The 17,487-nt window shown below is 39.2% G+C and overlaps 1 protein-coding gene across 1 annotated transcript; it reads right to left on the bottom strand.

The window, feature by feature from the left end:
- Positions 1 to 2,065: 2,065 nt before the first annotated feature.
- On the bottom strand, positions 2,066 to 17,444 carry otomp (otolith matrix protein). Its single transcript, XM_017700207.2, has 10 exons — positions 17,362 to 17,444; positions 15,874 to 16,004; positions 15,255 to 15,391; positions 14,864 to 14,966; positions 13,509 to 13,694; positions 12,749 to 12,923; positions 10,822 to 10,889; positions 8,608 to 8,792; positions 5,389 to 5,560; positions 2,066 to 2,988 (listed from the first exon to the last, which is right to left on the bottom strand). The coding sequence occupies exons 2-10, from the start codon at positions 15,953 to 15,955 to the stop codon at positions 2,978 to 2,980; spliced, it is 1,119 nt and encodes a 372-aa protein (XP_017555696.1). The 5' UTR covers positions 15,956 to 16,004; positions 17,362 to 17,444; the 3' UTR covers positions 2,066 to 2,977.
- Positions 17,445 to 17,487: the final 43 nt, after the last annotated feature.

The following is a 17,487-nucleotide window of genomic DNA, read 5'->3' as shown; positions in this document are numbered from 1 at the left end:
CCTAGTCTGGATTAAGCGGTTTAAGATGATGATGATGATGATTAAACGGTAAATATTGTCAAATGAATAAGGCCGAGGGTTACAGTGTACTGCTTAACACAAAGAATATCATTAAACTCTAGTTTTAGACTGAAATGCACCTGTAAAATATGGCAAAGTAACTTTTCCCCCAATATTGTGTAGTTATTAGCATGCAACAGCCTTCAGCCACACCAGTACTGAAGGCTGACACTTCATGTGTTGTCACTGGGGAGTGTGTTATATAAAGCTCAGATTAATGAAGCCTGGTGCCTCTCAGACACAGACACACACATGCACACAGATTCTGCAGTGTGGCACCAGAGAGGCCATCTGCTGCTGAACACCTCCCCAGGAAATTTCTAGAAAAGCCTTTTTTCCTCTTTAGCACTCCCAGACAAACTGGTCTGAGTGATAATACATCCATAGGTAACCAAGTCCAGTACTGTTCGAACAACAGGGCCTTTTATTCAAATAGCAATAAGCTGAGATCTTTCCGACATCTCGGAGAGCAAAAGTTAATTGCGCCATTACAAAAGCAGCTCCAACGCACCGAACAAGTGTGTAATTAATGCTGAGCTGCTAAATTGTGAAAAATAGACTGTGCATGAAAACGCACGGTCAAATGGTAATTACATATATGGCTTTGTGTCTATGTGCAGCTTCACGAGTGTGTGCCAACTTTCTGAAGGTCATTTGAACATGTGCCCGTAAATGCTTAATTAACCCGTAATCAAAATCACTAATGTTCATTAGCTGTGTCAGCACGCTGAAACCAATCCATTATGAGCCTGTATTAGATGCCATTATCATTTATAATACATTAGCGTATGTTCAGGGAAGCACATATGCTTGAGCGTCCTGGGAATTAGATGTGCTTGCGAGTGTTGTAGATGATTCATTAACCCATTCTCACTGCTGTTATCCTTAACATTGTGTCATACAAAACAGTACACAAGACCACACTTTTGTTGGGGGGGGTTTATTGATAATAAGAGATTGTTCTACAAATAGCGACACAAGACTATTTACATGAAATATTGTTCAAGTCAGTATAGTGTTATCCTGGAGACAAGCCAGGATACTGCACCATACGAGCACCTGTGTTGAGTTCCATCCATGTAAAAATGGGTCGACATGGAGAACATTTTCCAGAGAAGTTGATGAGTATTTTAATCGTTTTTGATTAAACAAAGGACTAGCGTTGGGTTCTAGAAGACGTATTCAAGTTAAGAATTCTCTTAAACAAGCCAAGGTCAGTCAACTGCTCCTGCCTTACTTTCACATCAGAGGCTCAAACGGGGTATAGCAATTCAAAGTGGCAATTATCTTCAAATCTAAATTCTTCAAGTTAGTAGATATCAAGCATTCTTTACAAACTAAGCCAGGTGCCATAATCACTTAAATAAGCTCAATTCTAGACTTGCTTTTGTTTAACACTTTCAATAACATAGTTCAGTGCTGGAGACCCACTGCCTAGCACAGTTTAGTGTTTGCCACATTCTAACACACCTAATTAAACGTATCAGCTACTAGGCCAAATGAGGTGTAGAAAGTCCTTTTCATGCTGGATTAGTTGTGTTAAAGTTTTGTAAGAGACTTTTTACAGGTATCCCAGGTTGAAAGGTCATAAAATTTAAAGTTTTAAAAGGAGTTCTGCAAGGAAGTTGGGTGGGAAGACTTTTGGAATCGACAGGCTTGTATCTGATTGGGACCAATGGCTCCTATTGCTTCCAATCAGATTCCACTCTGAAGATGATCAATAGTCTGACTTATACGACTGCATGGAGCATCTGCCCCTCAAACAAGCCTCTGTACCTAGCTAGCTTTAGCTAGTATATTTAGCTAGTATACTTTGACTGTTTTGAATAGATGTTAAATAGAATTAATTGAAGGTATCCTTTTAGAGATATGTTGGATTTACTAAAAGAAAAACAATTTTATTTTTATTTACTGTTACTGATTTCCAAACAAGATGTATATGTAGATTTCCTTTTAAAGTCCAAATAAATTGCATTAAATTGCAAAAAAGTACAGATTGGTTCCAAGAAGAAGGGCTACACCCAATCCAAATCACTATTTTAGGTGATATATAATCTGAATGGTGATATTACCTGAATTTTTATGCTAACATTAGCATTAAGCAATTGACACCACACTCAATGACAATAACAACACGGTGCATGAAAAACATGGTATAAAAATGGCTTGGTGTTTGAATAGAGGAACTGCATAAAGTCATGCTACGCACATGCTAGTCTTCCATCTGCCAAATTGTGGGTCTATTAGCGGGCCTTGTTTTTCCATTACTACAAAGTGGAACATGCCTGCTGAGGGGGCTCTGCTACAGGGGCTGATGAGGGGGCAGAAGCCCATTCACTCTGCAATTATTACTATCTGAATGTAACAACTACATGCATTGCAGATTAATATTAAATTAAAATCTTTGGTAATCACTGAAATTATAGTATCCCCCCAGGCAAAACTAATCCAGCTCGAATAAGGCTTTAGACTCAGCAGTGGGCCCCCAGGACCAGAGTCGAGAACCATTAGATCAGCAGGCCACCATTAGTATTAGCCGATATTGAATTGCATGGATTTGAAGCACATGTAACACAGTCTTGGCTCAAAAGAATGAATCCCTTCATAATGTGGTGGCTGCTCCCCCTCCCTGGAAATCATGGCCTGCTGGCGTCGACCTTCTTCCATCATGAAATAGCAGATCAAGTGGCCTAGATTGGCAACAGTATAGCTAATGTGCTGTGTTTAGTCACTAGCAGAAGAGAGAAGAAAGGAGGGAGGCTATGAAGCATGGGAGCTAACTGGCCTTTGGCATAGGTACAGCCTGCGGCACTCTTTAAGCTGGTTGGAGGGGTCGGTGTAAGACAGAGGGAAAATACAGGAGATATGGGAGGTGGGAGAGAATGACAGTGCGGAGGTGTGCAGGCTTTCGATCACATCAGCACAAACCTGTGAATGAGAGGAGAAGGTCAGCGCAGTGTGCTATTTAATGAATCATCTTACAGTAGGTTAGCTTAATGTATGGGCAAATAATGGCACGCTTGAGTAAAGACCTTGCAAAGTACACAATGCATCACAAAGCATTTCTCAAAGGGTGGAGAAAAGCTTCAGCTTCAGTCTGCTTGCCAAAGCACAGCAGTCATAAAGCCAGCCATATTGGAAATATAGTCAAGTGCATATGCATGAGTGGGATGAGTACATAGCATTTAGATGTTTGAGATGCTCCAACCTACTTCATCATTCAACTCACACAAATACATTTTATTCATTCTTACAGCTGGTGCGGCATTCTGAACTGAGCTATGATCTTCAGTTGGAAGCAGTGCATTGAAGATTTCTTGCATTGGCTGATGTTTTGCTAGAGTGTAATGGTTTCCTGGAGTTGGGTTGTTCAACCTTCATTGTCAAACCCCTAAAAGCACAGGTTCCCAACTCTGGACCTGGATTCAGGCCTGTCATTAGCCATGTTTACATGCAGCCTAAAAATCCGACTGATAGCTCAATCGGAATAGAATACATCCATTTAAACACTTCAAGCAGAATAGTCTAGTCTATTGAGGCCATTCGCAATACAATTTCCATCCGATTGAATGAGGTGGGTATTCCTCTTAATAATCCATTAAATAGAAGAATAATATCCGTGTAAATGCCTGAATCCGATTACATTCTTATCGGAATGCGTAAGTACGTTCTGCCCATGTGCCTCGCTTCATAGTGAAAGGTTTTTAATGTTCAACATGGCGGGAGCAGAACCTGGTCTGCAGAGGAGTTTATGCTCTGATCTTTAAAAGTCAGCGGTGGGACGGACATCCAGTTTATGTGTCTCAGAACACGTCTTCCTCTCGGTCTTCTTTAATAAGGACATGAGTCTGACATCAGTTTAAAGCAATTACAAACTCAAGCACTGCTCACTGCTGCTCATCTCAGTCTGACTGGAACTCACATGATGTTTGCTGTCATGGTAACGTTTACTCTAAGTGCTACTCCACGCATGCACATCATTTTGCATTGATTACTTGTAATGAGCATGTAAACAAAGATTTTTCCATCAGATTGTTGAATATAGTGTGCATAAACACCTCAGTCTGAATCTCTAATCCGATAGTATTAAATCTGATTGGCAAAAAACTTTGCATGTAAATATAGCCATTGTGGGTGGGCCAGAGGGGGCTACGTCATTGTTTCTATAAGGGAAATGTGTGATTTTGCTGCCCAATTATGCCCAGTCTGGGAGCAGCACAGCATCACCAGCAAAGTATCTTGCCCAAGGGTTGCTAGGCCTGCTTGGCATAAAGTCGGCATATAAATGTTATATAGACTTATATGGACCTTATATCCTACCCAGTTTGCTCAAATTGCAGTTGAAAATGGTTAATAAACTGAAAAAAATCTTTCAAAAACAATTATATAAATATGTTAAATGCCAATAGTTGTTCCTTTTTATGACTTTACTTGCACTTAAATAGATTTACGTGTGTTATTTGTTAGAATAACTGGTACATATAATGAATATACTGCTGAAGATACTGATACGCTTAATTGCTATGTTGTCAAGAAGTAAATCAAGAAGTAGCAATGAAGTTAGAAAGAAGTTAGATTTACTGTATCACTAAATAATTTAAATAAAATACAATGAACGTAAATAAAAGACTTTCAACAAACAAAACACATTTATAAAGCACAATAATGTACATTATTAGGAGTAACTAAATACAACTTATATATACTTAAGGCTTATAAAGTCATGTTAAAATAAATCTTTCATGCTTAAAAATGCTTTTATGTTTAAAATTGAAACATGCAATGAAGTGAGTTTTGGGAAAATTGACACAAATTCTGTTACGATTGAAACATCTCTTAAATGTAAACTCTTAGGAGCATCGATATTTATATTTGATTGCTAGTAAGTGAGTCACATATAGCAACTAAAATGCAACTATAATGTACTAAAGCCTACTTTAAAAGCTATTGTTTTAAAGCATATTTTTAAATAATATTTCTAAACTAATATTTAAGTAAAACATTTTAAATAGTATACTATTCATGGATACTGTACTAAATAGTATACTATGCAGATAATATATTATTCATGTACATGCGAATGCTTCTTTTTCACAATGATAGTTGGATCAGGTGTTTTGGAAGCAGGGATGAAGCTTAAATGTGCAGGAAAGGGGGTTCTCTAGGACCAGGACTGGGAACCACTGACCCAAAGTGAGGTGATGTTGCTCTGCCACCAGTATTCAAACTGACTGAAGGTTGTTGGTATTGCTATACCATTGTAATCAAACTCAAATCACATCAAATTGGTGGTGTTGGTTGGCTTTGTGCTCAAACATGATCGTTTACCTTCGCATTCAAATGCCTGAAGCATAGTGGTGTAGCTGGGCCCCAGCCAGGATGGGTAGGTGCCCATGACCCTCAGCAGCTTCTGAGTGGAGTCACTGAACATTACATCTGGCTGACCGTACCCTGCCGAACTGAAGAGGGAGAAACCCTGCGTGCTGTTGGCAAACACATTCTGGAAAAAATGCAACAAAGATTGGTTAAGATTGAGATGGATGTCATTTAGTCATTTGCAGTGTAAACAGTGGTCTCCAACCTTGGTCTTGATGAGCTACCTTCCAGCAGAGCCTAGTTCCAACCACAATTTGCCATGCATGCTCCAGCTAATCAACCTCTACTAAGTCCCTGATCGGCGGGATCAGATGTATTAGAGTTAAGTAAGGGGCTGGGAAGCTTATTGGGTACAGGTTGGAACTAAACATTGCAGGACGGTAGCTCTCCAGGACCAGGGATGGAGACCACTGAGCTAAGAACTAAAATCTAAGCTAACTGTGCACCATAGCTTGAGAAAGATGATATAAGGAGCTATGATATAAGCCTTAGAGGTGAGAAACCAGTGAGGAGATGCTCATACAAACACCCACACACTTCTGAACATGTTAGCATAATGTCTCTTTAGCCGCTGTTGTATCTTTGAGTGCAGGCCTTAACAACATTTGAAGTCTAGATTCATTTTGCTATTTTTCCAACCTATTGTTTAACTTTTTAAAATGTCATTACACAGTTAGATACATAATGAATAAAACACTATATTTGCAATTTTTCCTTAAATCCACTGCAGCTGGTTACCCAACATATGCTATATAAAATTAGCTGTGGCTGATGCTCATGCAGGAGGATCAAGTCAAACAAAAAGATGAGCAGGAATGCTGTACACTTAGCAGGAATGGCAGTAATTTAACTGTAACTGACTTCACTACTATTCCTATTTATACTGATAGTTAGTTTAATCTGCCCTCGAGGATTCATTCATGATATGATAGATGTAGCAAGAACAGAATTAAGAAATTAAGTACCAAACGATCCAGTAAGAACCCAGAATTAAGGTTTATTCACACCAAGATTTTTACAGATGGAAAAAGACATGTCGTCGCTGTCCAATGAAAAACAAATATTGCTAAAATAGTAACTTTACAGGAGAAGGCAAAAACACCTTTACCTTTCAATGTAAGTCAGTGTAAAGAGATTTTATTCCATGTGATTTTAGAGTGTTTTTATCAATGTTTTGGTCAATGCATCATGAAATTTTTTACACAACACGAATGACAGCTGGTGTGCTAAAATGATGTAGAAAATGAAACATTTTCTCTGGACAGCGACGATATGTAAATTAATGCCATCTTTCAGAGTCTGAATTTAAGCCGATTAAAATAGGACCATCTCCATAGTTTATTGGCTATAGGTCCAGGTCCACCTTCTGGGTCTGGACTCGGACCGCAGTCTGCCTATTAGTGACCTCTGCACTAGTGTATGCATCCTTTAGTTGCAGTGATAAAAAAAACAAGATGAATTCATTATTGCTGCTAGTTAAGGAACAATTTCTGACACCTTCTCGCATTTTTAGAGTGTTGAGCTAAGAACCGCATCAGACTACGTCCCACAGTGTGAAAGGCCTTTAACTGCTCACTTTGACAGCACTTCACTCACAATAACTTCACTCACATTCAGCAGGAACGCCAGGGCTACCTCAGTAGCCTCTTATGCTCCTTAGACCCACCGGTGGTTCCAAAGTGCACTTCATCATGTTCTTCATAACTTTCATTTTTAATAAGCTACATTCAGAAGCTGGGCGTCGTATGAGTCTGTAACTGTTCTTTCCAGTCAAATAGATGGTGATGTCATTTTACACCCTTATAATAAAAGAAGCTGAACTCACAAATTTGTTTTTCTACTGAAAGTCGACCCATTTTTCCACAAATCTGGGCTATGAACTATAAACAGACGGCGTCTCTTCAGTGATCTGCTTTGTAAAAATGATTTTTATTAAATAATAGAAAGAGCGTCCTAGATTTTTGACCCTCAGCAGTAAATTGTAAGAATATAGCAATGTGTGTGATGATAAAACATGTTTTCTGTTCATTTCAGGGGAGCTTTTACAAAAAAATAATAAATAAATAAATAAAAGTATTTGTATTTATTTCATGCAGTTATTGAATAATTTGATAATAATAATTTAAACATCTGAATGTTTGGTCATGTAAATTCAGGTGAACAAACCAAAATATACCCTGGAGCATAAGAGGTTAAGAGTGTTATATAAATTTAACATTAAATGTAAGTTTACTTCGTTTAATTGGACACAAATTAGACTTTGAACCTACACTGCTGCTGCTGCTGCTGCTGCTCCTACTATGATTACAGTTACTATAGTTTGTGGTGACTGAAGAACTGCTAGTAAACGCTGAGTAAGATGCACTCAAACTATATATTACATCTATTTCATCTTCGCCTTTTGAACACGTCAGTTCTCCTTTGCATTGTGTGAAACGTTCATGATGATTGGACCAATGAAAACACCCCAAAATCAATTCGAATCTTTTTACATTAACTTAAGTTAAAAGTTACGTTAATAAAGTCCTGTAAATTTACCATTTTGGAGATGCTTTTTTTTCTTTGGACAGCGACGATTTTTCTTTTTTCTGCATTTTTTCAACCAGCCCCCCTTAGTGAAGACTGCGTGGCTAGCGGCCCCCAGGATAATCTGATTTTGAGATCCCCAACATAAAGGATTACTGTACACAGTAAATTTCCATCAAATTCAGATCATAATAAAGTATGTATCCTTCCGCTTATAGACACAAATGTGGTGTTGATTGCTGGATTGAAATAAGGCCACATTTTGCTTTCACTGCAATTTCAAAGCATCATTAGAGACCGTGGCAAGACTCGGTCTGCACTACTCCTAGAAAGGTTAACGTAGACTATAGCAGTGCGAGTTTAACTGTTCTCTTGCTCTACTGCATGCTCTCCTCCACTGCCAGTGACCTCTCCTATTCCAAAGGGCATGACATTGAACTGCTAATAGCAGACTAAGACGTTTCATTACAGTTAGATAGTGTGCATTTCAGTGTAAATGTATTTGTGTGTGTGTGTGTGTGTGTGTGTGTGTGTGTGTGTGTGTGTGTGTGTGTGTGTGCACGAGTGTGTGCTCATTCCAGCAGGTCACTTAGTGTATCTGCCAGCTGGCATACAGTGTCCAGCGCTGCCCGTGTCTTGGCTGACCTGCACACGTTCCAGGAACTTGTAAACGCGGCACTTATCCTCCAGACGCACCACCACAGCGTTGGCGGGCACCACGGCCAGGTGGCAGTGCTTGTGCTGGGAGGGCGAGGCCTCGCCTCCATCCGGGCAAAGCAGCTTCAGGTCCTCCAGCTCCAGGTCCAGAGCCCACGACTCCTGATTTTTACCTTACAGTTACAACATGGTGTCACAAACTGTTTGCAGTGTTATGTTATGACCTGTTTAAACCCAAAGCATTAAAGGGGATGGTAAAAAGCTAAATATGTACAAAACTACCACTTACAGCGTACTTTCTATTTGGCGGCAGCTGTCCCAAACCCTAACCCCTACATTTTTTTTGCAATTGTATCAATGTTGCTTTTTTTTTTTAGATCTTTTAAAATTTCTTTTAAATAAAGTGAAGGTGAAAGATGTATGTATATTGTAAGTTTAATTTTTATTTAACAAAATTTTATAATCAAAATATGATGTCCCGCATTTTCATGTCACCACTGATACACAAAGAGTTGTTTTAGCTACATCCCAGCATTTTAGAACAGCAAGTAGGACTGCATCCCTGTCCCTCATGGCCACATGGTGAGCAGTTAGATACCATAAAACTGTCACTACTGAAACAATCACTACAGAAACAGTCGCTACTAAATGTAATATGATTGTTTTATTAGGAAAAATGGAATGTTCAATCATTTGTTTTAATAAAATGAACACGATTAAAGTAAAAGGTCATTGAAACAAGAGGATTTTAGTCTAAAGTCCAAGTCAGTTGAAAGTGTTTTGCGTTTTCAACTCTGACTTTGAACCAATTTGGCAGAATGATTTTTATCTGCTGTCTAACATTTTACGTTATAGTGATGGTTACCTTCTGCAATTACTTCTCATATTAATAACTGCTGTGATGTTATATGTCAATAACTTTTACAAGAAAAATCTAAATAAAACAAAGGGCTGAACAATCAGGAAAATATCTCAATGCAATATTTTTGGCCAATATTGTGGTTGTGATTTCAATTGCGGTCATTTTCTACAAACTAAGGTCCAGGCTTCTCGTTCTGGCCAAGAATATCCACCAGCATATTCACTTTTTCTAGTGTAAGGCTTAAACGTAAGGTAGTCTGCCAGACTACCGGTTAGTCACCAGGTAATGGTTGTAATGTCACAATACATGAGTGTTTGGTTACTTCTTATCTCACCAGCTCAGTGTTATCAGGTGAACTTCACAACTTAAGACGGTGACAATTGACAGTGTTCTTTGAAAAACAGACTATAATTATAGCCTATAGCTCTTGATTTGAAAATAGCACTCTTTCAAAATGCAATTTTGACATAAAAACGATTAATCTTTCAACCCTATTATTAACCTGAATATATTTTACATTCAATATTCCAATGGTATGTTTTTTTGGGTAACAAATAGAAGTTATTCAATTATAAATAGCATACTGCTATTTTTCGAATAATAGTTATATTCAGGGTTGTATTAGGTGTATAACCTTAATTCTCAATGTTCTCTCCACTGAATGGACACAAATTCCCACAGACACACTTCATCATCTTGGAAAACCTTCCCTGAAGAGTGAAGGCTGTTGTAGCCACAAAGGAGTGGGGACAACATCATATTAGTCCCCATGGATTTTGAATAAGACATACGACAAGCTCATATAGGTGTGAGGGTCAGGTGTCCACATACTTTGGGCCACATAGTGTGTGTATATATAGCCAGAAATATTTCGATACATTCTTATACTGGAAAGCAAAAAGAAGATATCATTTCAATGTGACTGGAAGTATTTAACAGCATCCTTATTTGAACATTTCCAGCCAAAAGTATATGGAGGGTCCACCTCTGAATTCCCAAGCAACAAAAACTCAATTCTGATGCCTCATACGGTCAGACATGATTTACTGGGTCTCATCAGCTCTCTCTCTATTGAGCATAAACAGCTACACTGTTGTGAAATACTGCCCCCTGGTGTCTGACAGTGGGTGAAAGTAATAGGAGATGGTTCGTGGTGCTTTTGAGGTGGTTGGCAGTGATTGTACTGGCTGAAATCTTAGGGATTATAAGTATGTGGCCTCACTGCAGCTTTCTGATATTCAGTTTCTTAAGATGCAAACATGAAACCTCCAAGGTTCTCATGCAGCTGCTCCTCTCTCAACACCCTTAGTTGAAACGGGAAAGATCAAATGTGAGCTTACCGTTCATGTTGTCGAAGACTGTGGTGTGTTTTACGAAGGCCACATCTCCAAGGTTTTCTGCCACACATCTGCAGAACACAGCGCAGTTGCAGCACAGTGGGGTTAGAACCCCTAGAACAGGCTCGATTTTTTTCTTTGGTGTAGATCCATAATACTGTCATAATAAGTCAGAGACCACCCTTTGATTCCTAGTGAAAACAGCCATTCATTCTTTAAAAAGATGGTTCTTCAAGGGCCCTTTAGTGAAGAAAATGGTTTTGTGTAGAACAATGAACACTCAAACAACTCTTTGCATGATTTAGGGTTGTTTGCATCATGAAAGGGTTCTTCAGATAGAGTGAGAATGTACTGTAGATGGTTCTGTATAGAACCTTTTTTGAAAATGGTTCTACATATCACCAAAGCCAGTTCTGCTAAAGTGATGATGTCAAGCTTATAACAGTACAAGAACCCTTTTTGGTGTTACAGCACATTGTTCATCAATCTGAAGAACTCTTTCACAATGCAACGGAACTCTTTACATGGTTCTACATAGAACCGTTTTCTCTACACACTTAAAAAAGAAGATTCATCAAATGTTCTTTAGTAAAGAATATGTTTTTTTATAGAACCATGAACACTCAAAGAACACTTTGATGGAAAATATGCATGAATGTGCTATAGATGATTCTATATAGAACCATTTTCAAAAAGGTTCTGTATAGAAGCATCTACAGCACATTATCAATCTGAAGAACCCTTTCTTGATGCAAAGAACCCTTTAATCATGCAAAATGTTCTTTGAGTGCTCATGGTCCTATATAGAACCGTTTTCTTTACACTCTTAAAAAAGATTCATCAAAGGTTCTTTAGTAAAGGATATGGTTCTTAATGGAATCATGAACACTCAAAGAAGCTTTTGAGGGAAAATGTGCATGAATGTGCTGTAGATGGTTCTATGTAGAGCCTTTTGGAAAAAGATTCTATATAGTACCCAAAGGTTATTCTATTGTTACAAGCTTGACATTGTAACAATAGAAGAACCCTTTTTGGGTGCTATATAGAACCATTTTCAAAAAGGTTTTATATAGAACAATTTACAGCATATTTTCCACCAGTCTGAAGAACCTTTTCATGATGCAAAGAACCCTTTAATTATGCAAAGGGTTCAGTGAGTGTCCATGGTTCTATGTAGAACCATTTTCTTTGATGAAGAACCCTTGAAGAACCATATTTTAAAGAGATTTAAGTGTATAACCTCAATAATAAACAATTGCTTTTTTTTAAAAGAGTTTTTCAAAGAAATCTGCAACAATATTTTCCCACACCTTCCAAGTTCCATCTGAGAAGCTGGTTGTACTTCTTCTCAGGATCTAAGCCATCCCAAATTTAGAGTCATCAGCCTATAAAGCTTAGACGTTCAGTGTAAGGTTCTTGACAGCTACACACCCTTTCAGAATCATAGCATTGAGTCATCCTCAGAAATTGGAAGGATGGACTAAAAAACCTGTGGATTTTTTTCAGATCTTCAAATGCTGTTTATCTGATGGGGACAGTTTGGTGTCTACCAGGTCTTCCAGGTGGTTGTTAGGGGTCACGTTTTCTCAAAAGCTTTTAATACGTTTTTGAACTCCAGTTTTTGGAGGCTCTTCACTTTTCTTTGACTTCTATTTTAGCATACAAACAGCTTCATAAAGTTGAAATGGTCACGTTTCCCATCATCCGGGGAACATTTTGCCTGAACAATGCCTGTTACCCTTTATATTGTGTGTAAATTAAATGATGAATGGACCAAAAGAAATGGCCCGGAATGACTTGAAAAAAGTCTGGCTCCATTGACTTACATTAAAAGTAAAGTATGTTTTTTCCTTCTCCTGAAAAGTTACCGTTTTGGAGATACAAGGTTTTGTTCTGTATACACACATATACACACATATACACACTGTACCTGAGAGCCCCTGCCTCTCCGTAGTGTCGTTCTCGAGGGTTGTTGGCACAGATGTGCCGGTCATTCTCGTCCCCTATGCAGGCTTCACACAGGTTTCTGGGATTGGTGCCTTTGGGGTCGTGCTCTGGGTCCTTTGCTCCTGGGACACAGCTGTAACCAAAGAAATCTCCCACCGCTGTGGACCATCAAAGAACAAGAATTAGTGTTGAAGTTGCAGATGAAGTGTGTGATCACATGCACACACATGTACACCGACCAGCTTCTTTTTTACCCTGTAGCTTCACTTTGCTGGTGCAAGTGAGACTGTAGTTCATCTGTTGATGCAAAGTTTGTGTTAACATCTTCTTGCCCTTCATCAATGGTTAGTTTCTGAGTACAGAGCCTTTCTTGGATGGGTATTTTTGCCTTCAATCTAGAAGTGAAAATGATTGAACAACATTGGTCCTGTGGTCAGAAACTGACCAATGATAAATGAGGGAGACGGCAGCTCACAAATTGCGCATCAACAGATGGGCTACAGTTTTGAATTGTGCACTTATATAGTGAAACTATAATGTAGGTGGAGCTCATAACATTGATAGGGAGTGGAAAAACTATGTAGAGTCATCATCATCATCACTATCATCACACATTCCTCATTGCATGGTTCCATATTCAAGCTTTTAGTGCTATTCATTGTGGTAGTCTTTGTTTGCTTATTACAACACTCATGTCTTGGAGTTTAAGCCTACCTACTGATTTTACTGTGGTGGTCTCTTACCATGGGGGAAATTACACTGTTCGTTTACGCTAATCTGCGATGTATTGACCAGGAAGCCAATGGGCACGGTCCAACCCACGGTGGTCCGGATCCCAGGATGACACGAACTCCGCTCATGCATCTCCAGCAGCGACAGGTCACCGGATGATCTTCGGGCCAAGGCCACTACGTAGTAATTAATGCCATCTAAAGAATGGATTGCGGACCCTCATAGTTAACATTTAAATTGGAAGAGTAGTTCAATTTTTAAAGTTATTTATTTGGAAAATGCATTTTATCTATGAAGAATTAACCCAAGTGCTAAAACTGGCCCAAACCATACAAATGTCCCCAATGTTAAACTGGCCAAATTTGAACATTTACTCAAACTTTAAATTGTCTTAAACCTTAAAACTGATCAAAATGTTAAATTTAAACCTTAAAAATAACACAGACACAAAGATAAAATTGATCAAAATGTTTACTTGGTCAAAACCTTAAAAGAACTCAAATGTTAAAATTGGCCTAATTACAAAATTGACCAAAAAGCTGAAGTGACCAAAATGTTAAATTGGTCCAAACCTTAAACTGTCCCAAATGCTGAAATTGCCCCAAATCTTAAAATTAACCAAAGTGCTGAAACTGGCCCAAACCATATAAATTTCCTCAATGTTAAACTGGCCAAACTTTAAAATTTACTCAAACTTTAAATTGTCTTAAACCTTAAAACTGATCAAAATGTTAAATGGGCCCAAACCTTAAAAATAACACAGACACAAACTTTAAAATTGATCAAAATGTTTGCTTGGTCAAAACCTTAAAAGAACACAAATGTCAAAATTGGCCTAAATTACAAAACTGACCCAAATGCTGAAATGAACAAAATGTTAAATTGGTCCAAACCTTAAACTGTCCCAAATGCTGAAATTGTCTCAAACCTTAAAATTGGCCAAAATGTTAAATTGGTCAAAACCTTAAACTGACCCAAACGCTGAAATTGACAATTGTTAAATAACAGCCCAAAGCTTACACTTAATCTAAATCGAGAAATTGGCCCAAACGTTAAAAACTGGACCAAAAAATCTAAATTGACCCAAGTGCTGGCATCAAGTTGCTAAAATAGCCCCAAACCCTAATTTGGCCCAAACCTGAAGACTTTCCCAAAAACCGAAATTGGCCCAAAACATAACATCAACCCAAATTTAAACCGGGCATAAATCATAAAATTGGCCCAAGCCCTTGATATTGCCCAAAACTTTAAAATTGGTCTAATCCTAAAAACTGATATTATGGTCATTGAGGTTACTTTCAGACCACATTGTAAATATGAGGCACTTGTACTTTTTGAGAGAACATCCCTTTGTCTGTGCACTTACCCATTCCATTGTAAGACTCTCCTACTGCAACATCTAACCCATAGCAAACTCCAGCAGTATAGATCTCATCAGGGTACATAGAGGCTGCATCTGCTGTGCCATTCTGGTAAAAGAAGAAAGCACAGTCATGACTATTATCCTAATACAGAGCTGAGGCACATCTCACCGTCTCCTTCAAGCTCCACTTCACTTCTATCCTTGAAAAACTAACAATGAATGAGTGATGTGAACATTATGTCCTGGTTGGCGTGCAGCAGGTTAAAACCAGACTCAATCACACTCAACCAAATTAACCATAATTCATAAACACATCAAGCAAAGATGTCCAAAAAACGATGGTGCAGATAGTTCTCCTGACTTTAGTTTGTCTTTGAATTGGATTTCCACCCACCTTAATTCTCTGCATGCAGTCTGTAGGGCTCTGGCCGCGCACACACTGCAGTTTCCCACGAATATTCTGGGCTGTGGCGTTCCCGGCCAGATCCAGACACTTCTGCTCCTCCGCATCGGACACTGCACACCAAGTGACTGTGCAAGGAGAGCAGGACCATCTTCACATTTGACTTATTCACATATACATTCACTGGCCACTTTATTAGACAAGCTGTAGCTCATCTGTTGATGCACAATTCTGGTTAGCCATTTTCTAGCCCTTTACCAATGGTCAGGTTCTGATAACAGAGCTGCTCTTGGCTGGAATCTTTGGTTGGCGGATCACTCTCAGCTTGTACGAGCCACTACCACTACAGTGCCAGTGTCACCTTTTTGCAGAGAATGGACTACCTCTCAAATTATAGTCAGCAGTGGTCAGAAACTTACCAATAATGAACGGGGTACAAGGTGACCTATAAAGTGGACCTACGCCTATGAATAGTGGAAATAGGTCCAATTTCAAATTGCCTTTTTCAACTGTTATTGAATGTACGCAACAAAATCCAAAGAAAACCACATTAACAGCACACAGCAATGACACTGAGATGCTCATGAGCATGGAAATATTGAATACTCACTGATGTTGTTCTGACTGGACATGCCGACCTTTACAAGCAAGAGGAAAGCCAGAGCCAGCAGGTGTCCGGTTGTTTGGTCCATGTTACCTTTGAGCAGCAGCGTCCAAAATGCTCTTAGAGCCACAAGGGTACTGTGGGAAGTAACGTTGAAAAAAAACAAAACCTCTTCAGGCTCACATTGCTTGCTCTTACACTCCCAATGACCAGAAAGCCGAAGTGGGGGGGCATAGGGGTTGGATCAGAGGAGAACCTTCCATTAGGCCCTTACCAGTGGCACTCCTATCTCCTTATTTTTTATCCCAATTCTAACGTCCGGCGGTTATTTTCCACTTAAAGGTCTAGTGTTTCCTCCTCCATCCAGCGGGACTGGATGGCATGCGGCTTTCTTGCACACTTCACCTCCCCTGGTCATGGCAGGTCAGATAGCGGAGGTTATAATTAAGTAAGGCACAATGGCTTTTTGTGGGACAGTCACTAAAGCCCCGGAGGATTAACCTGAGGGCCTGGAACAGGGGCCAAGCATGGCTGAGATTATCGATAGAGAGACAGGAGATGCTTTTGTTCCAACTTTAAGAAACATATAGGTCACTTGATACTAGATCTCTTCCTGAGTCCCTTGTTTCCTACCCTATAATCAATGCATTATTAGAGGAGGATCGTCAGAGGTTTGGTTTTAGGAGCTGAACACATGTATGTGTAAATTTGTACACACACAAATAGACAGAAAGAGAAGGTTTATACTTCTGTGGTTACACTCATTACACTACCTCTCCTTACTGGCCACTTCATTAGAAATGCCTACATTGTACTTCCACTCACTGGCCACTTTATTGGAAACCCCGGCTTTGTTCCTCCACTCTCTGGCTGTTTATAGAAACACCCACTTTATGCTTCCACTCACTGACCACTTCATTAGAAATGTCTATGTTCAACTTCAACTCACTGGCCACTTTATTAGAAACACCCACCTTATACTTCCACTCACTGGCCACTTCATTAGAAATGTCTGCGTTCTACTTCCACTTACTGGCCGCTTAACTGGAAACACCTACCTTGCTCTTCCACTCATTAACCACTTTACTGGAAACACATACCTTATGTCCTATTTCTACTCACTGGCCACTCTATTACAAATGCCAGCCTTGGACATCCACACACTGGCCACGTTATTAGAAACACCTACCTTGGATGTCCACATACTGGCCGGTTTGTTGGAATCACCAACCTTGGCCACGTTATTAGAAACACCTACCTTGGATGTCCACTTACTGGCCGGTTTGTTGGAATCACCAAACTTGGCCACATTATTAGAAACACCTACCTTCGACAAACAGCTATTCAGCCATCACTGAGTGCTGTTGAATCAACGTTGGATCAGCGTTCAATACAATAGGAGACACACTTTATACATGAATATTATGTGCCCACATGAGCAAGATTGACCTATTTAGGAAGAAAAGACAGATTTAGGTTTAGGGGTTTTTTTACCTGTCAATGAAATTTTTAAACTTCCCATCTCCTCTACATTGAACTGAGGAACTGGAACTAGCCACCTGCCCCTTATGGTAAAATAAGTCTTATTATGTCAGCTATAGCAAAAAAAATAGTATGGAC

The sequence above is a fragment of the Pygocentrus nattereri genome, chromosome 2 (genome assembly GCF_015220715.1).
Source record: "Pygocentrus nattereri isolate fPygNat1 chromosome 2, fPygNat1.pri, whole genome shotgun sequence".
Taxonomy (NCBI): domain Eukaryota; kingdom Metazoa; phylum Chordata; class Actinopteri; order Characiformes; family Serrasalmidae; genus Pygocentrus; species Pygocentrus nattereri.
This window is presented reverse-complemented; position numbering and strand designations above follow the sequence as displayed.